Source organism: Trachypithecus francoisi, unplaced genomic scaffold, assembly GCF_009764315.1.
Source record: "Trachypithecus francoisi isolate TF-2019V2 unplaced genomic scaffold, Tfra_2.0 Lachesis_group20, whole genome shotgun sequence".
Classification (NCBI taxonomy): domain Eukaryota; kingdom Metazoa; phylum Chordata; class Mammalia; order Primates; family Cercopithecidae; genus Trachypithecus; species Trachypithecus francoisi.
In genome coordinates, this window is record NW_022681466.1 from 39,885,746 (window position 1) to 39,909,463 (window position 23,718).

General features: G+C 38.3%; 1 protein-coding gene across 6 annotated transcripts in view; it reads left to right on the plus strand.

Moving 5' to 3' along the window:
- Positions 1–23,718, plus strand: part of HELZ (helicase with zinc finger) — a 194,101-nt gene that overhangs the window by 56,760 nt on the left and 113,623 nt on the right. For all 6 annotated transcript variants that reach the window (XM_033183899.1, XM_033183898.1, XM_033183902.1 and 3 more), the window contains 7 exons: positions 678–802; positions 2,902–2,958; positions 9,128–9,179; positions 10,565–10,640; positions 14,208–14,406; positions 14,865–14,972; positions 15,956–16,253. In XM_033183899.1, coding sequence (XP_033039790.1) covers positions 678–802; positions 2,902–2,958; positions 9,128–9,179; positions 10,565–10,640; positions 14,208–14,406; positions 14,865–14,972; positions 15,956–16,253 — 915 coding nt within the window. The remainder of the gene's footprint in view (positions 1–677; positions 803–2,901; positions 2,959–9,127; positions 9,180–10,564; positions 10,641–14,207; positions 14,407–14,864; positions 14,973–15,955; positions 16,254–23,718) is intronic.

Sequence of the window (23,718 nt, forward strand, 5' to 3'; positions counted from 1 at the left end):
CGCGATCTTGGCTCACTGCAAGCTCTGCCTCCCGGGTTCACGCCATTCTCCTGCCTCAGCCTCCCGTATAGCTGGGACTACAGGCGGCCGCTAACACACCTGGCTAATTTTTTGTATTTTTAGTAAAGACGGGGTTTCACCGTGTTAGCCAGGATGGTCTTGATCTCCTGACCTCGTGATTTGCCCTCCTCAGCCTCCCAAAGTGCTGGGATTACAGGCGTGAGCCACCGCGCCCGGCCCTAGACTAATTCTTAATTGCTTAGGAATATCTAATTGAGATTTGCAGTTTCTATTCTTATTCATTTTAATGGTACCCAGTCTTATGTCACTGTAAAAAACATGAGAACTTTATTCAGCTAAGTCTGCAATTTAAAAGCCCTCGTTTACCCAGTTCGTAGGTTGAACAGTATTTTTCCCTCGAGAGCTTTAGGATTGATTGTTCCTGTGATTTTGATCTCAACTGGTTGTAAGTTCGATATGTTTATTGCCGCATGTTTTTTCTTGTTCTTATATGCCTGTTTTGGACAGAACAGAGACACCACTGCTTCCCTCTAGTATTTGAAGTTATTGTTTTAACATATAAAAAACCATGCGTGTGATAGTGTGTTAATACTATAATCAAAAAAATTGTGCATTACATGTCCATGTGGTTAATGATGGCTGTTCTTTCATGGCAGTGCTGGGAGAAGGACTGGCCAAGGGAGAGGATGCCTTTCGGGCAGTGCTTTGCTGCATGCAGCTGAAAGGGAAGCTCCAACCTATATCCACCATTCTTGCCAAGTCACTGATGGGAGAGTCCCTGGTATGTTGGTAAGCTCTAATTTTGTATGCCTGAAAACAGATTTTTATTTGATTCCTTAGGTATATTGTGGGAAAAAAAGTGTATCTTTTTTTCTCTTAGTTCTTATTAGAAAGCAAAATTCATGAGTATCCTGAGATGTAATACCTGTTTTTCTCTTCTTTCTTTCTTTTTTTTTTTTGTGGCAAAGTCTCAGTCTGTTGTCTAGGCTGAATGAAGTGGTGTGATCACTGCACACTGCAGCTTCAACCTCCTAGGCCTAAGCGATCCTCCTGCCTCAGCCTCCTTGCGTAGCTGGGACTACACATGTGCACCACCATCCCTGCTAATTTTTGACTTTTTGTGGAGACGAGGTCTCATCGTGTTGCCCGGGCTGGTCTTGAACTCCTGGGCTCAAGTGATCCATCCTCCTTGGCCTCCCAAAGTGCTGGGATTTCAGGCGTGAGCCCCTGTTCTTTTTTCAAGACCAAACTGATGTTTAATTATTGATTCTTGTAGTTTGTGATTATATGTATAAGAATTATAGATACTTTAAAATAATTTAGGTTAACTAAGTGATTTTCTTTGAAGATAGGATTTAACAGAGCCTGAGTTTTAAAATGCTGATGTGGACATATGATCTGATAGAGTTCTTAAATTCAACAATTTATTTCATAAATGTTTAAATCTATCCAGACTAAGTAATAAGGGCTTCTGTTTCTTTTCATATGTGTGTAAGTAATATCCATAACCGCTCTGATGGAACTAGCTAACTCTATTCAGACTTTATAATCAATTTTGTAAATGTAGCATTTGATTGTTTTAAGTGACGGGGTCTTGCTATATTGCTGAGGCTGGAGTGCAGTGGCTATTCACAGGGGGTGATCATAGTGCACTGCAGCTTTGAACTCTTGGGCTCAAGTGATGCTGTTTCAGCCTCCTCAATAGCTAGGGCAATAGGCATGTGCCACTTGCTCAGCACTGTGTTTAATTTTTTGGCTTCTTTTTGGTTGAGATAGTTGAAAGACTACTTTTTGAAACTTTGGAATTGATAATCTGTAGAAAGTGGAAGAAAAGAGCTATAACCTTTTTTTTAAAACCAATTCGTAACTTATGAAATTTGTTGATAATTTTCAAGAATCGTAATGAGAAACAGAGCAAGAAAGTATATGTATACTTTGCTCTGCTGTGTGAATTCCCTGTATCTTACCTATTCTTCTGAATTGATATAGGTGATAAAATTAGGAGGCAGATTTGTGCTTTTACTGCAAATATTAAATAACTGTATTTGATTAAAAAGAAGTTAGGAAAGTACTTGGTATATTTTTGAGTGTAATGTATTGGCCCATCTCGGGATAGTTATTTTCTAAGGAATTATTGTGCAGTGACTTGTTTAATTATGTTTATCAGTGTCTTTTGATTTCACCAGATTCACAAATGAACTTAAAAGCTAAAATTTATTAGCATAGAAAAATTATATAGCTATTTAGTTCTAAGTAGATGATAAAGGAATGTATCTCTTCTTAGTTATTAAGATTGTCATTAAAGGGCTTTTCTGTATAAGTTAAGTATATTACAGTTTTACCTGTTGTTTTTAAATTTAAAACTAGTAAAGAGTAATTTGCTTTTAAATCTCAAATGAAATTTAGATTTCAGAAAAGTATTTTCCTTTTATTAAAGAGTCATTTTTAAAGTGGTGTGATCAGCTTATGAATCTTTCTGAATCATGGCTGAGTTCACCATTTTGTACATAAAAGCTTATTAATCTTAGAGAAAAGGTTAAAAACAGCTATAGATTATTTTCTTTTTCATTTATGCTATCTTGCTCTGTGGTGGTACCTGTTGTTAATATTTTCTTGAATTAATTTTAATTAATGTAAGGTGAATACAGTGGTTTTACTTACCAGAAAAGGCACTCTGTATAGTTTTTCCTGTTAACCTTTTAAACTTTCCTTGTAGATGTGTTGCTTTATTATCATTGTTAATAGTAGTAGTGATGAGGGATGAGGATAACATTGTTTTTTACAAATAAACTTAAGAAACAACAGAGGAATTGAGCTAAGTTGCCATAATAAAGAACTAATATACTAATTGGTTTTTCTCTTTTTTATTCACCCTTTCAGAATGGGATGGTAACAAAGGATTTGACAAGACTAAAAACACTTCTTTCAGAAACAGAGGTAAGACCATTTCAGTGGATCTGTTTGGAAGAGTTTGACTCAATCTGTCTAGTAAGCATTATGTATTAAATTTTGGAAAACCTTTGTGACATCAGCCAGAAGGCAAGTCTGTGAAGGTGGGGCAGTGGTACTGCCAGCCTACCCTCGTAACCCCCGTAACCCACAGTCCCATCCTGGGAACGCTGCTTCTTCTGTACAACAAATGGGAAGATGATTGGGAAAGTTTAGTTTTTAACTACTTCTGGCTACTAGAAAATGAAATGCTATCATTAAAAATGAGATACTCCTCAAGCCTTATTTATTTCTTATTTATTTATTTGAGACTGGGTCTCGCTCTGTTACCCAGGTTGGAGTGTAGTGGTGTGATCACGGCTCACTGCAACCTCGACCTCCCTCGGCTCAGGTGATCCTCCCACCTAAGCCTCCTGAGTAGCTGGAACTACGGGCGCATTCCACCGCCTGGCTAATATTTTTATTTTTAATTTTTGCTAGAGATGGAGTTTTGCCATGTTGCCCCGGCTGGTCTCCTGGGCTCAAGTGATCTGTCTGCCTCTGCCTCCCAAAGTGCTCGGATTACAGGCATGAGCTACCACACCAGGCCTTCTTTTTGTCCCTTTTAAAGCACCTGATGGAAGTCTGTGACTTAAGGACTGTCTTTGAGGAATGTGTTTAGGAGATGGAAATAATGTGTGTGAGGATAAATAGTGAACAAAAAAGTACTTCAGTGAAGGACTTGGAGGACACATGGAAGGTCAGGGACAACAGTGGCATGTAAAAGGCCCTGAGCAGGCCGGGCGTGGTGGCTCAAGCCTGTAATCCCAGCACTTTGGGAGGCCGAGACGGGTGGATCACGAGGTCAGGAGATCGAGACCATCCTGGTGAACACGGTGAAACCCCGTCTCTACTAAAAAAAATACAAAAAACTAGCCGGGCGAGGTGGTGGGCCCCTGTAGTCCCAGCTACTCAGGAGGCTGAGCCAGGAGAATGGCGTGAAACTGGGAGGCGGAGCTTGCAGTGAGCTGGGATCCGGCCACTGCACTCCAGCCTGGGCGACACAGCGAGACTCCATCTCAAAAAAAAAAAAAAAGGCCCTGAGCTTTGTAAGTCTCAAATTTCTCTTCTTCATATAGGCATATAAAAATATTTTTATTTTTAGATGTCCTATTTAAAAAATAGCCATTTTGTCAGCTTTGGTCATAAATAAAAGCCCACGTACAGTGATTACTTGGCTTATTTATTCAAGAATCGAGCACTTCCTGTGTGCTAGGTACGGTGCTTGTTGCTGGGGATACAGCACTGAACATGGTTCTTGTCCTCTTGGAGGTTAAAGTTTAGGAAGGAGATAGACAAATAAATGAATTAAACAACCATAGGTGTAATTCACAGAGAGGTAGGTGGTATGAGGGAAAAGAATGAACTCTTCTGCTGGAAAAATCACTGGATTTGGTGGCCAGGGACTGAGACAGTTAAACCAAGAGCTGAGAGTCGAGAAGGTGCTTATCTCACGGAGAGTGAAATGGAGGGCACTTCAGACAGCCAGAGGGGATGTGCAGAGACCCTGGTGTCAACTTTGACCTCCTGTAGGTTCCTTTCGATTCCAAATATAGTAATGTATCCCAGTTCATACCAAAAAACAGCAAAGAAGATGTTTACCATGGATTATACAAGCTGGAAAAAATAACTGTTTTGCTACTATTAGGCTTTTTCTTCTAAATTTCATTTTCTTTGTCTTATGTTGCCTGATTGTGAATTAACCAAGAATCAGTAAGCACTCACTAACTTCAAAGCCATATGTATGTATAGGTATTAGGTTGGTGCAAAGTAATTGCAGTTTTTGCCTTTGAAAGACATGGCAAAACAGGCCCGGTGCGGTGGCTCACGCCTAGAATTCCAGCACTTTGGGAGACCGAGGTGGGCGGATCACCTGAGGTCGGGAGTTTGAGACCAGCTTGACCAACATGTTGAAACCCTGTCTCTACTAAAAATACAAAAATTAGCCAGGCATGGTGGCAGGCTCCTGTAATCCCATCTACTTGGGAGGCTGAGGCAGGAGAATGGCTTGAACCCAGGAGGCGGAGGTTGCAGTGAGCCGAGATTGCACCATTGTACTCCAGCCTGGGTGACAGTGTAAGACTGTGTCTCAAAAAAAATAAATAAAAATAAATAAATAAATAAATAAATAAAGTAATGGCAAAACCACAATTACTTTTGCACCAACCTAATAGTGTATATGTAGCCATTTTAATTTCTAAGAAGTAACAGAAGGCAGTTGTAAATGTTGTAGACTTTTAAAATGAGAGCATAAAACGACCTTTCATTTCATTAAGATTTTTGGCTTTGTTCATCTTTTATTGCCTTAATTGAATTACCAGCTTTACATCTGATAAACACATGCAATTTATTTTATTTTTAATGTTTATAATCCTGTTGCATGTAAGGCCACAAATATCACTTGACTTTTATTTTGTGACTATACTTTTGGAAGAAGTGACTTAAGTTTTTGTAATTTTTTTTCTGTCTGACTAGAGTAGTAGTCTTTTTGGTTAGTGAATTGATGTTATTAAAAGATAACCGTTTAGGAAAAGCTAACAAACAATGCTACCCTTATTGATTGTTGCACATGACACATTAAAAATAGCAACAATTTGTTATTTAAAGATTGGGCTAAGTTGGCATTTAACTTGGAAATGCTAGTGGGTGAGACTAAAGACCTGGAACTCAAGGCTGATTTATAAAAACAAAAACAAGTATTGTTTAGTAAATATTCTTTAGTAACATTTAAAATATCTGATTAATAGATTTAATTCTGAATTTATAGTTCTAGCTGTGTAATCTTTGGCCGTTTTTCCTGAAGGTGTCAGTAAAGACTAATGATGATAAAGTGTTGTCTTTTTGTTTTGGCGTATGAGCGCATAAATAGAGTGTTTAAGAAAACAATCACAACATTTTGGAACCTAAAAGCCAGTACTGCTAAATACTTAGCCGGGCTGAGTGCCTTACTTTACCAGTTCTCTGCTGAGCATGTGCTGCTCCCCAGATCCCCATGAGACCTAGAGCTCAGTGTCAGCACATGCCCGCGTGGGTCATCACTGATCCTTGCAGGCGCTGCCTGCTGAAATGCACTGTGTGGTGTTCTCTCCAACATTTATAAGTGTTTTAGGCTTTATTTTATGACCAAAACATTTTAATAATGTTTATTAAACATTTTTATTCCTGTTACTTTTCTTGTACATTTGATAAATTTATTTTGATAGATTTTAACAAGGGATACTTTAAAATTTTCCTGCTTGCAGTGAATTTTTAGCTTATCTATTTATATATGTTATGTAAACAGAATCATTTGAAGGGCTAGTTTGTGACAGTGGCACATAGACCTTGCTTGGAGAATTTAAAGAGATCTTTTAGTGGCTTTTTTTTTTGCAGCATAGAATGCTTATAATATGAGTAGTTACTCCTGATTTGTTAATCTGTGTATTCTTATATTCAGTCCTTCATTTTACAAAAAGAATAGGTTGCCTTTTAAAAACTCCTTAGTTAGTGCTTTACTGATAATCAGAAGGCATTTTCCTGTAGAAACAGTATTACAGAGTTTAGTTCAAGCCCAACCTAAAAAGTACAATTTAATCAACCACATATAAATTATAGTGATAGTATTGTTTCAGCTATGACCAGTTAGCATTCATGACATTCTTTCTATGGTACAAGATATTCCAGATTTCATCTTGGGATACTGTTTACTCCTCCTGATTCAGTTTAACATTTACTGAACACCTGTGCTGTTCAAGACTCTGGAAAGCTGAGATGTCCATGAAAAGCAATCTGTCAGGTCAGAGATGCACATAGCTAATGTGCACACAGGGCAGCCTGTGGTCAGTAAGTGCTATCACAAAATACAGGCAGGGAAAGGGGAAAACTCTGCAGGGAAATCAGGGAGGCAAAAGTGTGAGAACTGAGTTTAAAGGATAGGGATAGCTAAGTATATTAGTCTGCATTAGTCTGTTTTCACACTGCTAATAAAGACATACTTGAGACTGGGCAGTTTACAGTAGAAAGGTTTAATGGACTCACGGTTCCATGTGGCTGGGGAGGGCTCACAATCATAGCGGAAGGTGAAAGGCACATCCACATGGCGGCAGACAAGAATGAGAGCCAAGTGAAAGGGGTTTCCCCTTATAAAACCATTAGATGTTATCAGACTTATTCACTACCACAAGAATGATACGGGGGAAATTGCCCCCATGATTCAGTTATCTCCCACTGGGTCCCTCCCACAACGTGAGGGAATTATGGGAGCTACAATTCAAGATGAGATTTGGGTGGGGACACAGCCAAACCATATCACTTAGTAAAGACCCACAGGTGACTTGATACAGGGCAAGATTGGCAAGCTGTCAGTTGGTTCAGGGATAAATGAGGCAAGTGGTACTTAGGGCTTTACCTAGGACACTGGAAGTGGGAGGAGAGAATGTAAGAGAGATGAAAGACATTCTAGACCTATTTGGACAAGATTTGGAGAATATTCAGGGCAGGATAGAAGAGGGAGGAGTTCAAGATGGCTTTAAAAATTTCAGCTTGGCCGGGCGCGGTGGCTCAAGCCTGTAATCCCAGCACTTTGGGAGGCCGAGACGGGCGGATCATGAGGTCAGGAGATCGAGACCATCCTGGCTAACACGGTGAAACCCCGTCTCTACTAAAAAATACAAAAAACTAGCCAGGCGACGAGGCGGGCGCCTGTAGTCCCAGCTACTCCGGAGGCTGAGACAGGAGAATGGCGTGAACCCGGGAGGCGGAGCTTGCAGTGAGCTGAGAGCCGGCCACTGCACTCCAGCCTGGGCGGCAGAGCAAGACTCCGTCTCAAAAAAAAAAAAAAAAAAAAAAAAAAAATTTCAGCTTGGCTCTCTTTGGGTACGAAGAATCCATTAACTTGTGATAAAGGACGCTGAAGAAGGATCAACTTTGGGATAAAGTTGATGAATTTTGCTTTGGACCTATTACATTTAAAGGGCTTAGGTAAATCATCCATTTATCCATGCACCCATCCCTCCATCCACCCACCCACCCACCCACCCATCCCTCCCTCCATCTCATCAACCATCTGTCTATCCACCCACCCACTCATCCAACATTTACTGAGCACCCATTATTATGTGCCAGATACTTTGAGAGGTACAAGAATATAGAAAGGCAGTTACAGACTGCTGACAGCAGATCTGTATATAGCTGATAACGATCCAGCATGTAAAATACTACAGAATAGTTCAGAAAAAGTACTATGGTTGGCACTTTGTTGAAATTGGAGGTGTAGAGCTTAGGGTAAAGTTAGAACCAAATATGCAGATTGGTGACTTATCAGAGGATGTTAGAGCGAATGGATCCCTAGCCTTGGACTTCTCTATGGGAGAAGGGCTCATCTCAGAGTGAGTGGGGGACCTGGCAGGAAGTGCTCCCAGGCTCCAAAGTGGTAGCATGCCATTAGCTGCAAGAGAAAGGAACCTCTAGTGGGGCGCGGTGGCTCATGCCTGTAATTCTAGCACTTTGGGAGGCCGAGGTGGGTGGATCACCTGAGGTCAGGAGTTGGAGACCAGCCTGGCCGACATGGCAAAACCCCGTCTCTATTAAAAATACAAAAATTAGTCAGGCATGGTGATGGGGATCTGTAATCCCACCTACTCAGGAGGTTAAAGCAGGAGAATCACTTGAACCCAGGGGGTGGAGGTTGCAGTGAGCTGAGATTGCGCCACTTCACTCCAGCCTGGGTGAAAGAGCAAGACTTGGTCTCAAAAAAAAGAAAAAAATGGAAAAGGACCTCTGTAATCAGACATTTTCTAGGTGTTATGAAGAGGAGAGTAAAGTGAATAAATGGATGGAAGATGCTACCCCGTGAGGTTCAGGACCGGGGACTTGGACTTCTCTTCTTCTGCCAGTTAATTGCTGTGTAGGAGGTCTCTATCAGTTTCCTTAATGAGAGCCTCACAAATACATGTTTTCCATATTTAATTGTAGTTTAACATAGAAAAAGACAAAAATCGTTGGCAACATATTAATGATATTAAAAATTTCTGAGTATTCCAACTTCACCTTTGTTTTAATGTTGAAAATGTTCAAATTTAGTTCAGCATCAACTGATTATTTCTTCCTTAAAAAATGTCTTTCATTTGGAAAATTGCAGACAGCAACTAGTAACGCCCTCTCTGGATATCACGTGGAAGACTTAGATGAGGGTAAGTGCCAAACGCTGTGTAATTTCTGGTAGCTGTGAATATGGGCTTTGCTTTTTTTATTAATTATTGGGAGAAAATTTACTGAGTTGCAGTACATATAAATGGAGATGTAGGAGAGAATATAAGATTTTAATTTTAAGAAGTAGGTGTAGATGAAAGCAATTTTCTCCCTGGTACCTTTTCATAGAATAATGGAGTAATGGAGGTAGGAGGTAACTTCAGAGGTCATCTTGTTTATTTCCTTGCCTCCATGTAGGACTAAATTTAAACATCATTCTTAACAATCTGTAGAGGGAAGATTTTTCTTCTCTCTCTGTCCTATGCTAGTACAGTTACCACTTTTTGGAAGTTTTGATCTGTAAGCTGAGTTGTTCCTGCCCTAATGAAACTCTGTGATCTCCTCTCCTCTCACCAGCGGAAAGGGAAAAGATGAACATTCATTGAGTGCCTGCTGAATGCTATGTACTACGGGCAGTGTCTTTCACAAAACATGTACTGACTTCTTAGAGTCCTTCTTCATCTTTTTGACAGGTGATGAAACTGACATTAAGGTTTATGAGTTGCCCCAAAGTCACACAGCTAGTAAGAGATGAAGCACAGCTTTAAACTCAACCTGGCTGAATATCTTTCTTTTCCTTTTCTGGGGGTGCATAATGACTTGTGAGGGAGTAGAAAATGACTGTAAGTTCCTTGAAACTTGTTGCTACTCAACCTCTATAAAGCTCTAGTCTGTTTTCCCTCATAATCCTTATTTTCCCTGGCTTATTTAGAAACTCTCATCCAAACAAATCAAAGCTCATTGTATTCACAAGTAAATAAATAATTGCGTTTCTAGCTCCTGTCTCAGAATTCAACTTTTTGAACTTTATTTCAATTATAAAAAAGGATTATATTCTACAGTGACATGTGACAGACAAATCCTAAGGAACATGGATGATAATGTGATAACGTGGAACTTCTTCTCACTATGCAGTAGTGGAATTTGTTATGTAAGCTTTCCTTCCAGGATACAATGATTTTTTTCATTCCTGAAGGAATTCCTGATAGACAAACATCCCATGCCTAAGAAATGACAAATATACCAGCCACCCGCCTTGTGCTGTTAGGGAAGAGATTGTATGGAAACCTGTCCACCAGTTGCTAGGACAGAGTCAGAGTCACCAGCTTGATTTAACTAACTGCTGGGAAACTGCCTCTTCAGTGATTCCTACGTTTTATGTAGCTGATTGGTAGATTACTTTTTTGGTAGAGGCAAGTATGTCATGTTCTTTTTTACATCATATGGGATGATGTATGTGGAGGGATTGTAGTATTTCTTATACATTAAAATATCAGAATGACTGGCTAGCCTCAAATGATAAGACTATATCCTAATTACTCCCTAGGGTCTTGTAATGGTTGGCATTTCTGCCCACCACCTAGGGGAATCACAAGCAGCGAGGAATATACTTTGTGTAAAAGGTAATGTGAATTTTTTTTTTAAACAATGACATGTTTTGTTGAAAGAACAGATAATTTTCCTTATCTAATGGAGTAAAGTGGTTTATTTTCAATTTGAAACAGAAGCCATAAAGGTCATTATCATTAAATAATAAAAGTCAAAAGCATATTGATGAGTCGTCTTCCTTTAATTCTAAAAAAACAGTGATCTAAGTGCAGGTTGTTAAGACTGTTCAGTAGTCTTTTATTTTTATCTATTTATTTTTTTTGAGATGGAGTCTCTCCCTGTCGCCCAGGCTGGAATGCAGTGGCACGATCTCGGCCCACTGCAACCTCTGCCTCCCGGGTTTAAGCGATTCTCCTTCCTCAGCCTCCTGAGTAGCTGGAATTACAGGCGCGTGCCACCATACCTGGCTAATTTTTTTGTATGTTTAGTAGAGACGGGGTTTCACTGTGTTGGCCAGGCTGGTCTTGAACTCCTGATCTCGTGATCTGCCCACTTTGGCCTCCCAAAGTGCTGGGATTACAGGCATGAGCCACTGTGCCCGGCCTTAGTAGTCTTTTATATACCAGTTGTATTATTATGGCTGAACTTAATTTCTGTCCTTTTGTTTTTCTTCTCTTTCTTTCTTTTTTTTTTGAGACAGAGTCTCACTCTGTTGCTCAGATGGGAATGCAGTGGCTCAATCACAGCTCACTGCCATCTCTGCCTCCCAGGCTCAAGTGATCCTTTCACCTCAGCCTCCCAAGTAGCTGGGACTACCCGCGTGTACCACTAAGCCTGGCTGATTTTTGTATGTTTTTGTAGAGACGGGGTTTCACCATGTTGCTCAGACTGGTTTTGAACTCCTGAGCTCAAGCGATTCTCCTGCCTTGGCCTCCCAAAATGCTGGAATTACAGATGTGAGCCACCACACCTGACCATGGCCATTTGTTAATGTGAAATTTACTTAGGTTGTAGTGATCAAAGTTGACAATACTTTATGTAAAAAGTAAAATAAAGAAATGTTAAATTGTTTTAACCTTTCTGAAAAATATTAACTTTGTGTAATTCTTATGTAGAATTTATGAATAATTCATATTGAAGGGCTAACCTTTCAAAATTTAATAATTATTTATTAATGTGGAAGGAATGATTAAAGTTACATTTAAAATGATAAACTCTTCGGTTCTTTTTGTAAAAACTTGTAACTAGTGGGAATTTTAGATATAAATTCTCAGTACCTCTTTAGATCGCTTTTGGTAGTGAAGGAAATTTGCTACACGGTTTTGATTATTGAAAGTCAGGAAACTAATGGGTAAGTATTGAAAATCCTAGTGGTGTTATGTTGTAGAAGAGATAGAACGCAGTCCTATGAAGAGGAAATATGAGAAGATTTGAAGTACAGATGAAGTACAGACACTTTTTAGAGAAATAATTTAAAGCCAAGCAATAGAAAGACAAAGATTTGGTCCATTAAGACATACTGAAAAGAAACATAAAATGATTTTAAATGTGTCTTCAGAAGTGTAACAGAATTTAATAAATAGTATAATTTTAAGTTCAAGTACTTTGTTGTACCATCAGGAAAAGTTTTAAATATATTCATTTTTTCAAATAACGGTGAACCATTTGAAAATTTATATTGTGCTATGGTTCATTTTTTTATTTCTTACTATCCATATTTTTTCCAATTGAAAAATGGTCTGTAATATAACATCTATCTTTTGCTATTTATAGTTTTATATTTACATTTAATTACATTTATTTTTATTTATTTATTTATTTTTGAGATGGAGTTTTGCTCTTGTTACCCAGGCTGGAATGGAATGGCATGATCTCGGCTCACTGCAACCTCTGCTTCCCGGGTTCAAGCGATTCTCCTGCCTCAGCCTCCCAAGTAGCTGGGATTACAGGCATGTGCCACCACCCCAGCTTTTGTAGTAGAGATGCGGTTTCTCCATGTTGGTCAGGCTGGTCTTGAACTCCCGACCTCAGGTGATCTGCCCGCCTCGGCCTCCCAAAGTGCTGGGATTACAGGCATGAGCCACTGCGCCTGACCATTTAATTATATTACTAGTTTAATTTTCATTTTTTCTCAGATCTTTTATCAGTGTTTTTATTATTTTAAAACCTGGCTTTGCCTATAATTTTGCAGGGTATTTAAAACTTTTTTAAAAAGTTAGTGATCAGGGCTGGGCATGGTGACTCATGCCTGTAATCCCAGCACTTTGGGAGGCCAAGGCGGGTGCATCACTTGAGAGGTCAGGAGTTCGAGACCAGCCTGGCCAACATGGTGCAACCCCATCTCTACTAAAAATACAAAAACTAGCCAGGCATTGTGTTGACGGGCACCTGTAATCCCAGCTACTCTGAAGACTGAGGCGGGAGCATCCCTTGAACCCAGGAGGCAGAGGTTGCAGTGAGCCGAGATTGTGTCACTGCACTCCAGCCTGGGCAACAGAGCAAGGCTCTGTCTCAAAAAAAAAAAAAAATTATCAAGGTATTTTATTTTTATCTGTTTTTGATCACTGAATTGTCAGTTGAATTTTCTGAGTTGTAAATGTTGAGAAATCATTGACTCTGTTTCCTTTAAAATGAACATTTATAATTTATTCCCTTGAATTTAACATGACTGTTGAATAAATTTGTGACTCTGTAATATAAAACTTTTATTCTAAATTTATTTAAAACTTCAAGCAAGTTAATATATTTTCAGTGAAATATAGGTAATAGTAATGTAGAAAAGAGTAAAATCACTATGTTTAAAGGTGAAAAGTAAAAGCCTTAAAATGGTAATTAATCATATGTTAACTTTTTTCAGAATGAATTTCCCATATGTAGAAAAATTTTTTAAGGTCCTTATCATTTTGGGAAGTAGGGCATACCTGTGTGTGAGCAGCAAATCCACTTGATGTCAGTGTTGCTTTAAAAAAATCGTACTCTGGCTGGGCATGGTGGCTCACACCTATTATCCCAGCCCTTTGGGAGGCTGAGGTGGGTGGATCAAGAAATCAGGAGTTCAAGACCAGCCTGGCCAAGATGATGAAACCCCATCTCTACTAAAAATACAAAAACTAGCCAGGCGTGGTGGCAGTCGCCTGTAATCCCAGCTCCTTGGGAGGCTGGGGCAGAGAATTGCTTGAACCTGGGAGGCAGAGGTTGCAGTGAGTCGAGATCACACCATTGCACTCCAGCCTGGGTGACAGAGTGAGACTCTGTCTCAAAAAAAACCAAAAAAACAAAATGAAAACAAAAACAAAACCCAGTTATTCTAAGAGGAATTGTATAATAGAGTCCTTATATGACCAAAGAAGCTACTTTTTAGTGCCTCTTTTGGAGGGTCGACGTGAATACCTATGCCTTAGGATCCCCTAATTCTAGAGAAAGTCAGTGAATAATATGGGGAGTCGATGTTTTGATAAACTGTTGTAAATGTTCTCTAAACCTCTTCTCCCTCCTTTATATAAGACAGTACGATAAATATGGCCTTTCAGCACATGAAGTTTTGTTTTTCTTATTGAAGAATCAGAGGGCAAATGCTGGGAGTTTATTTTTAAATGGTTCAACAAAGTATATGATAAAACAGTCTTTCCTATTCTACTTAGATTTTTAGAGCAAGGAATCTGTAGGTATGGTGCCCAGTGTACTTCAGCACATTCCCAGGAAGAACTAGCAGAATGGCAGAAAAGATATGCTTCACGGCTGATAAAATTGAAACAGCAAAATGAGAATAAACAGCTCTCAGACAGTTACATGGAAACCTTGATAGAAAAGTGGATGAATTCATTGTCTCCTGAGAAAGTGGTGAGGAAAATAAGCTACATTATTTTTTGTTTGTCTTAAACAATGAACTTGAGTCTTGACTGTATTATGTGCTCTATTTTGGTTTATTTCCTTATCTTCTTTGCAAAGAACTTGATTCTGATAGAATGATGTTTTTAGTAGCTGTAGTAGACCCATTTGTTAAAATGAAGAGCAGAACTAAGCCGTTTGTTTGAAGATTTGCCTGTACCGTATTAATTACCTTCATTCAGGCAGTTTTGGAGTGCCATTTTGTGGTGGTGATTAATTTTCTTCCCTCTCTTATTTTAGCTTTACTATATTTTGTTCTTATCAAAATTACTGAAAATGAAGGTATAAAATACTTTGCTCTGTAAACAGTTCCATCATCATCGTAACTGTTAACATTTATTTTCCATGCAAAAGATTTTGTTTGTGCCCTTAGCAATAAAAACATAACGTAAATTGCTGTCTGTTTTCAGCTGAGTGAATGTATAGAAGGAGTAAAGGTAGAGCACAATCCTAACCTGTCAGTTACTGTCAGCACTAAAAAATCCCACCAGACATGGACCTTTGCTCTCACCTGTAAGGTATGAATTTTGTGCTAAAGCATATAAGTTGTGTTTAATTTTCTCAACTCTTTTGTGACCTTTGAATCTCTGTGTTAAAACAATATTGAAAATATTTTAATCTAAGCATATTATATATAGGTTCTAAAGTGTATTTCTGCATTTTGATTATGAAAAGTACAGTTTTAAAAATACTTTTAGATGAAATCTTTGTAGATATTTAGGGTGCTTTCATATTTATTTATTTGGTAAAGAGATCTTTGACATATTGTCTTCTAAACTTGGGACATAGGATGGGGTTCATGGCTTATAAATAACTACTTAAAAATTGTTTAATATAGCAGTTCTAAGATTTTTAAACCATAACAACTTGTTTTTATATTTGGTATGATGAAGTCACAAATTCTGTGATAATGGGTTTTTAATATGGGGCATTTTCTGCAGTGCTTCACATCTTAAATTATAGTAGTCAAAGTTTAAGACTGAAGCAAAATAAACAGTTTCTATGAGTATGCTCAATGGAAAAGTTTTTGTCTTTTTCGTAGCATTTCTTCCGCTGTACTTTCTGTATCTAGAGATGAAAAATCTAAGAACAGTTAGCTTCAGCCTTTAACCCAATCCAGTGCTTTCAGAGGTAACTGCCCTCTTATGAAGGCTTCCTACTTGAGGCTACATGAAACTTTTGTAGGTGAAGAGTATGGAAAGTTGAAGATTGATGGTTATATAGGGTGATAGCTTTTGCCACAATGAAAAATGAACATGTCATAGGAAGAGAAGGGAGGCTAACGATATAGCATAAATATATAATTTTAACAACTGATTTTTTAAAAACCCTTCTGGTTTTTATCTTAAATGGCTTATAAGCACAATTTGTGTTTTAACATAGTATCTTAGAAGCTTGGGGAAGTTAAAGTCCCTTATGGAGATATTTTCATTGAAGAGCCCAATTACAATTGGATTTTTCACCCCCTTGTACTCAATGAATTATTTTAACTTCCTTGTAGCCTGCAAGAATGCTGTATCGTGTAGCATTGCTTTATGATGCTCATCGTCCTCATTTTAGTATCATTGCAATATCTGCCGGAGATAGTACTACCCAGGTATCACAAGAAGTCCCAGAAAACTGTCAAGAATGGATAGGAGGAAAGATGGCCCAAAATGGATTAGATCATTACGTGTATAAAGTCGGGATAGCATTTAACACAGAAATATTTGGAACTTTTCGCCAAACCATAGTTTTCGACTTTGGATTGGAACCAGTACTCATGCAAAGAGTAATGATTGATGCAGCTTCTACAGAAGGTAATATTTAGACTTTTTTTTCCCTGATACAATGTATTAAAAAGCAACATTTAAAGATATGTGTTGGCCCCTGAATATATTCCATGGATAGGAAGAGAATAATAATAATGAAAAAAAAATCACAGATTAATTGACTCATTTACTGTGTAATGGGCTTATAATGGTTCACACTGTGCCCTGATTTCTTCATAGAGCCACCAGGCAAAGCTTGGGCTTTGGGGTTCCCCCACCTTGTTTGAGTAGATGATCAGGCCTGTTTTGGTCTACCAATTTCATTTCACAGTAGGATGGTTTTAGCACAGTAATATCTTTCAATATTAGTTTGGGCAGAATATCATTTTAATGGTAATTGTGTATATACCTACAATGTTTATTTTCATGTCCTATTGACTAGTTAACTTTGCTGATGTTAGTACATTATTTCTGAATGAAAAGTCTTGAATATAATAAGCCTTCATAAATCATTTTGTGCATCCACTAGTGTTAAGGAGGCCAAGGTGCCTTTAATTAAATCTGCTCTTTGGTTTTGGAAAGAGGTCCCTGGTTTCAACATGCAAGTGTGACATAAGGAATTACTTTGTACATTGTCAGTTTATTGCCTATACCTAAATTTTATGCCAAGATCCAACAGGACAAAGAAAGGACATGTCAGCCCACATTTCCTTTGCTCTGAGTTGGATTTATAGGTGTTCTATTCTGTTTAACAAAAACGAAATATTTATTTAACAAACACTTCAAAAAGCAGAACTGTATGAAACTTGTCTTTGTATTGACTATAACTAACCATATTATGGAGAACGTTTTTTGCTATGTACCATAATGTCCCATTCATGAGACCCTAGAAGAAGTTGTTTTTCTTATGAGCAAATGCTAGACTTTTATTTTTTTGCAAATAGTGAAAAGGTGAAATTGGTCTGTCTTCCTCTTTACTTTAGTTGCTAGTAAGGTTGAAACAATGATGGTGCCCAAATTTAACAATTGTTCGGTGACATCTTCTTCTGTGTGTGCTGATACTATCCAGACTTCACTTTACCCTTATTTCCCACTGACTTGGATCCCTTTTACTTGTTTTTATTCTGTAGTGTGTATTTTTGTCATCTTTTCAGTACTCTTTGGAATCAGAATAAATTTCCATAGCTAAATAGATATGGTAGTTGATAAAATAAAAAAAAGTATTTGGCTTATATATATTAGCATAGTATTTGGCAAATTCTTTCTGCAGAGGGCCAGACAGTTAATATTGTAGGTGTTGCAGGGCAGGTGATCTCTGTTGCAACTACTGAGCTCTGCGTTGTAATGAGAAAGCAGCCATAGACAATGCATAAGCAAATGGGTGTGAGTGACTGTGTTCCAATAAAACTTTATTTTCAAAAACAATGGCTGCATTTGACTTTCGTGTTGTAGTTTGCCTACCCCATACTAGTAAGTTGCTTTTAGAGACCAGACCTTGAGAACCACTAGGCAGCATCCTTTTTAAATCATAAAGAGATTTAAGTCATAAAGAGAGACCAACATACATTTCCTACTCTCAAATATAACTGTAAAGGATGTTCTTGGCTTACATGTGGGTTGTATTTTAGAAGTTTGCTTGTAGATTAGTGGCTTATAGCTCAGACTCCTTTACCCATAGAAATGTTTATAAGTGTTGTCAAGAATTCTTATTAGTTAATAAAATATTTAATTAATAATGTAAAATGTTAAATGTCTGCAGTAAAATGTGAAAGAACGATACTATTAAAACAGATGATAATTAGAGAAGGTGGTGATGAAGAAGAACTCGGGGTACTTTCATAGGCTTGGGAAGAGTAAAAGTACTTTGACTACTTCTGCCTCAGATATGTGTTACTTTTCTAGTTGGAGAAGAACAGTGGACAAAATTCAGAGTCAAATAGAACAGGATTTGAATCCTGATTTTCAGCTTATTATGTATGTGAGCCTAGGCAGAGTACTCAGCTTTTCTGGGCTTCATGGGGAAACATCTCTAAAATGGGGCTAGTAATATCTGTCATAGATTATTGTGAGAACCCGAAGCCTCGTACAACATCTGGCTCATAATAGACATTTAGTTAATAGTAGCTATTATGTTTATAATTAGCCTTGATTAGGATAATTTCTGGCTTATACATGAAAGGAAGAAAGTAGGAAAAGAGAAGAGTTGGGTTTTTTTTGTTTCTTTATTTTGTTTTTGTTTTTTAAAATGAGGACTCGGACTAGGGTTCAAGTAGAGGACTTAAAGAGCAGAGATGAAGACCTGAGTCCTTGAGGCCACAGTGCCTGCAGATCTTGGCAACAGAACACAATGTAGGAATTGAAAGCGTAGTTTTCCAAGATGACTGATGTTTTGAGCCTGGTAGCAGGAAGAAACAAAGAGTCTCCTTTCTGATGTTTCTCATGTATCAGTTTGAAAATGTTTTAAATTTTACATTTCATTCAGATTTGGTAGAGGGGTTTATACAGACGAGGATATCCTCCTCTTTTTTTAATAATACCATATCCTTTTTTTAGTGACTTCTTTGTAGTTTACCTTTTTTCCTTTAAGTAAGATTTTACTTTTAAATCTTGTGATAGAAAATAATTGAAAAAACTTAAGCATTTTCTTGAACTAATTTGGAAACATTAACATGATTTCACATAGTGAAATTTGTTTAAAGACAAAGGAAAAATAACGAGCAATATGAAATCTACAAAATGCATTTTCTTATGTAAGATTTTGAAAGTTGGGGAAAGGAAAACTTAGATCTAGGTTTTAGTCAAGCTAGATGACATTGGGCTAACTTTTTTTAGTCATCAGCATAATGACTTATGCAATTTTACCCTTAAAATTGATGTCATTGAATATCTTACCATTTTGTTAATTCTTAAAATTTTTATTACGTGACTACATTTGTTTCAATGTGATTATGTGGAGAGTCCTAACAGAATTGTGAAGAAGTGAAAGCAGAATATAAGTAGTGTAATATTTATTTCTTGCTTTTATGTTAGTACTATTACAGTTAGTGTTTTGATTAGCACGGGAGAGTCTTTGTCAGCAGAAAATATGTTTATGGGCAAACAATTTGTTTATGTGAAATTACAATTAATGTAAAATGGCAGTGTCCTATTTTGTATCTTTTCCTGGAATACTTGTGTGGACAACATTCAGAGACATTGAGAGCAAGATAACTACTTTGTTAAATTGGTGACAATCTGACAGCCTGGCTAATTTGATCTTCAGCCTCAGCCAGTTCATCAATGGATCTTCCTTGGCCTGAAATTATGAGAAAAGTGTCATTCCAGGTATAAGTTGGCCAAATGCAATTGGGAATTGAATTAGGTCTGGGATCTGTCATATTTCCAAACAGTTTTGAAAATATTATAAATTATAATTTGGTTTTTCCACACACAAGAAAACTTAGTGATTCCGTGAAACTGGAATTGGATTGGGAAATAGCTCTATTTATTTATTTATTTATTTATTTAGAGACAGAGTCTTGCTCTGTTGCCCAGGCTGGAGTGCAGTGGTGCGATTATAGCTCACTGCAGCCTTAAACTCCTAGGCTTGAGTGATCTTCCCACCTCAGCCTCCTAAGTAGTTGAGACTATGGGTGCACACTATCATGCCTGGCTAATTAAAAAAATTTTTTTTTTGTAGAGACAGGTTCTTGCTGTGTTGCTCAGGCTGGTCTTGAAGTCCTGGGCTCAAGTGATCCTTCTACCTCAGCCTCCCAGAGTGCTGAGATGATAGGCATGAGCCACCATGCCCGGCCAGTATGTTTCCTTTTTTTTTTTTTTTTTTTTTTGAGACAGAGTCTCACTCTGTTGCCCCGGCTGGAGTGCAGTGGCGCAATCTCGGCTCACTGCAAGTTCTGCCTCCCGGGTTCACACCATTCTCCTGCCTCAGCCTCCCAGGTAGCTGGAACTACAGGCGCCTGCCACCACGCTGGCTAATTTTTTGTATTTTTAGTACAGACAGGGTTTCACCGTGTTAACTAGGATGGTCTTGATCTCCTGACCTCATGATCCACCCGCCTCGGCCTCCTAAAGTGCTGGGATTACAGGCGTGAGCCACCGCGCCCGGCCTATGTTTCTTTTTTTTAGAGATTTCTCCTTCTCAGTGGGAAATATTTATTGCCTCCTCCACTTGATTGGCTGTTCATTGTTTTTAAGCAAGTTTTTGTCCTTAAATGAATGCTGGAAACATATTTCTCTTGCATAAAGTTATAAATTTGGACCATGCTAGGCTGTCTGTTAGCTTAACATTTTCTAAATTGTGTTCCACTAAAATTAATAGTAACACCTAAGGTGTAGAATTCCTTGTACAAATAAGTGTAGAAATGCAGCATGCATTATTTCTCTCTTAGAGAATCACAGTGTAGCTCAATCATTGGCTCTCAATGTCTGTCAAAGTGATATATTCATGTAACTTAGTTATATTAGTATTACTCATTGAAACTTAAAATCAAGTTATATAGCAAATGTTTATATTTCTTTAGTTCATTGTTCAATATTGAACTAAAAATCCTACTTACTTTAGTTAATTCAAATTTGAATTGGAGGAAGATAAACATAGGTTTTGGGTTTCTTTCTTTCTTTCTTTTTCTTTCTTTTTTTTTACTATTACTGTCACTATACCTCAAGCATCCAGACCTTTTCTGTTTGTAGGCCATGAACAAACATTTTTTTTTCTCTAGTCATTTTGGCAATCCTGGAAACTCTTTAGGAAATATGAGTGACTTTAGCTTTGCTTTTTCTAGTTTTTTTTTTCCCTTGTTGGGGAGATTCAGGTTCATTAGAAGACACTATATACTAAAAAAGTTTTTGGACGAAGGATATGCTTTTCAAAAATACGTGGCAAAAGGCATCTGCAAAGGAAGGAACCTGTTTAGAAAACAGATTGCATTCTTATGGTTTATACCACAACTTGATTAATGGAAAATTTTTGTTTGGCAAAATTGATTTGGAATTCTGTTTTGAATATCTGGAAGCAACATGTTGAAAATGAACTCTTGTGGTTAAATATAGACACTTGATATCATATATATCTCTAGTTTGAGTCTAGCTGTCTATGTTAACATTAACATTAAAGTTTAGTCTATCTTAGAAAGTATTCCCAACTACCAAAGTTGTTGGTAAGTGAAGAGCATATTATATATCTACATAATATTGTGTAATCAGAAAAGTAATAGAAAAATAGACTTAGAGCCGGGCGCGGTGGCTCAAGCCTGTAATCCCAGCATTTTGGGAGGCTGAGACGGGCGGATCACGAGGTCAGGAGATCGAGACCATCCTGGCTAACATGGTGAAACCCCGTCTCTACTAAAAATACAAAAAACTAGCCGGGTGAGGTGGCGGGCGCCTGTAGTCCCAGCTACTCCGGAGGCTGAGGCAGGAGAATGGCGTAAACCCGGGAGGCGGAGCTTGCAGTGAGCTGAGATCAGGCCACTGCACTCCAGCCCGGGCAACAGAGCAAGACTCCGTCTCAAAAAAAAAAAAGAAAAAGAAAAAGAAAAATAGACTTAGTTTGTCAATAAAGAAATAAAACTGAATAGAAGCATGTAAAAAGCATGAGGTATTTCTTAATGCTCTTACTCTGCTGTTTTAACTTTTTTTTTTTTTTTTTTTTTTTTTGAGACGGAGTCTCGCTCTGTCGCCCAGGCTGGAGTGCAGTGGCCGGATCTCAGCTCACTGCAAGCTCTGCCTCCCGGGTTTACGCCATTCTCCCACCTCAGCCTCCCGAGTAGCTGGGACTACAGGCGCCCGCCACCTCGCCCGGCTAGTTTTTTGTATTTTTTAGTAGAGACGAGGTTTTACCATGTTCATCAGGATGGTCTCGATCTCCTGATCTCGTGATCCGCCCGTCTCGGCCTCCCAAAGTGCTGGGATTACAGGCTTGAGCCACCGCGCCCGGCCTGTTTTAACTTTTTGTTAGCTTCTTTCAGAGAGAGAAATAGGGACAGTTAACATGGACAAGCTGAGAGATACTCACCTTGCTTCCATGTGGCAGTTTGGGTGAAAGAAAGGGTATAGAAATGGGTCACTGAAGCGGTCGTTTGGGATTACTGTGGGATTTTATTTTATTGGTAATTTGGGCAGTCAAGATTTGTAAAGCCACATACCAAAATATTTTCTAAGGAAGAGTGTGGTATCTGATTTTGGAATTAGGAAGCATTTCATCTCATTGTCTAACTCCTAGATAAATATAGCAGGTTGTAATAAATTCCATATTTAACACCCATTTATTGCCTGCCTGTTACATGTCAGCCCTTGTGCTGGGTACTTAGAACACTCGATTTCCCCAGCCCTTATTTTCTTCTTATCTACCCTCCAGGTCCTGTTAAAGGTATTTTTCAAGTCTGCTATACTATATACTTCAAGACGAAACAAACCCACCCTTTGGATGCTTTATTAGAATAGTAAAGATGTGGTTGAAATGCAGGCTCTGCTATTCTCAGGGTCAGAAGGCCAAGGGAAGTTGGGAAATGTATCTTGTGTCAGACTAGTTATTTCAACCTTGAATTCTATTTTTGATAGCGGAACCCCTTCAAAAGACTATGTTATCTTCAAAAAATTAGGTATATTCTAGTTATCTTTAACTTTTTCTTACAGATTTCCATTAAAATCTGTTTATAGTTTTTGTCTAGCCCATCTCAGGGTGACACATTCCATAGGTCTGTAATTTCTGTAGAGTTTGCTTTGAGATTTATTATTATAGGAATTGGTTAATAAGTCAGTGTAAAAGTTAAATTCCTAAATGATTTTATGAAATTGATCCTAACCTGCTTACTTCTCATCTTTTTGTTTTTTTTTTGATACCGAGTCTTGCTCTGTCACTCAGGCTGGAGTGCAGTGGCGCAATGTTGACTCACTGCAACCTCTGCCTCCTGGGTTCAAGTGATTCTCCTGCCTCAGCCTCCCGAGTAGCTGGGACTACAGGCACGAACCATCACGCCTGGCTAATTTTTTTTGTATTTTTAATCGAGATGGGGTTTCGTCATGTTGACCAGGCTGGTCTTGAACTCCTGACCTCAGGTGACCTGCCTTCCTCGGCTTCCCAAAGTGCTGGGATTATAGGCATGAGCCACCATACCTGGCCATTTCTCAACTTTCCAGTGTTTTTCACTTTAGCCTAATCTAGGCTGAAGAAAATGCATGCCAAGTATGCACTGTCTCAGGCTGCCCTGAGTGCTGAGGTGTTAGCAGGTACGCATGTGCTGTTGGTGGAGATGACAAAGAGCCCCAATAGAAGTCATGCCCAGTGTCCCCATAAGGGACCCATGTCCTTTCTCTATTTACTAGGTGACCTTTAAGCACTGTAGGTTAGGTGGGTCATTAAATCAATTTGGTAAGTTTCTTTGTACAAGTGAGAGGAATGGAGCTGGAAGTTTGACTCAAATTCAGATGAAGTAGGGAAAGAGAAATGGGTTTTGCATACCGTATCCTTAGTAGTAGTCACTGGCCACAGTTCATTTTTGACATCCAAGTTGAA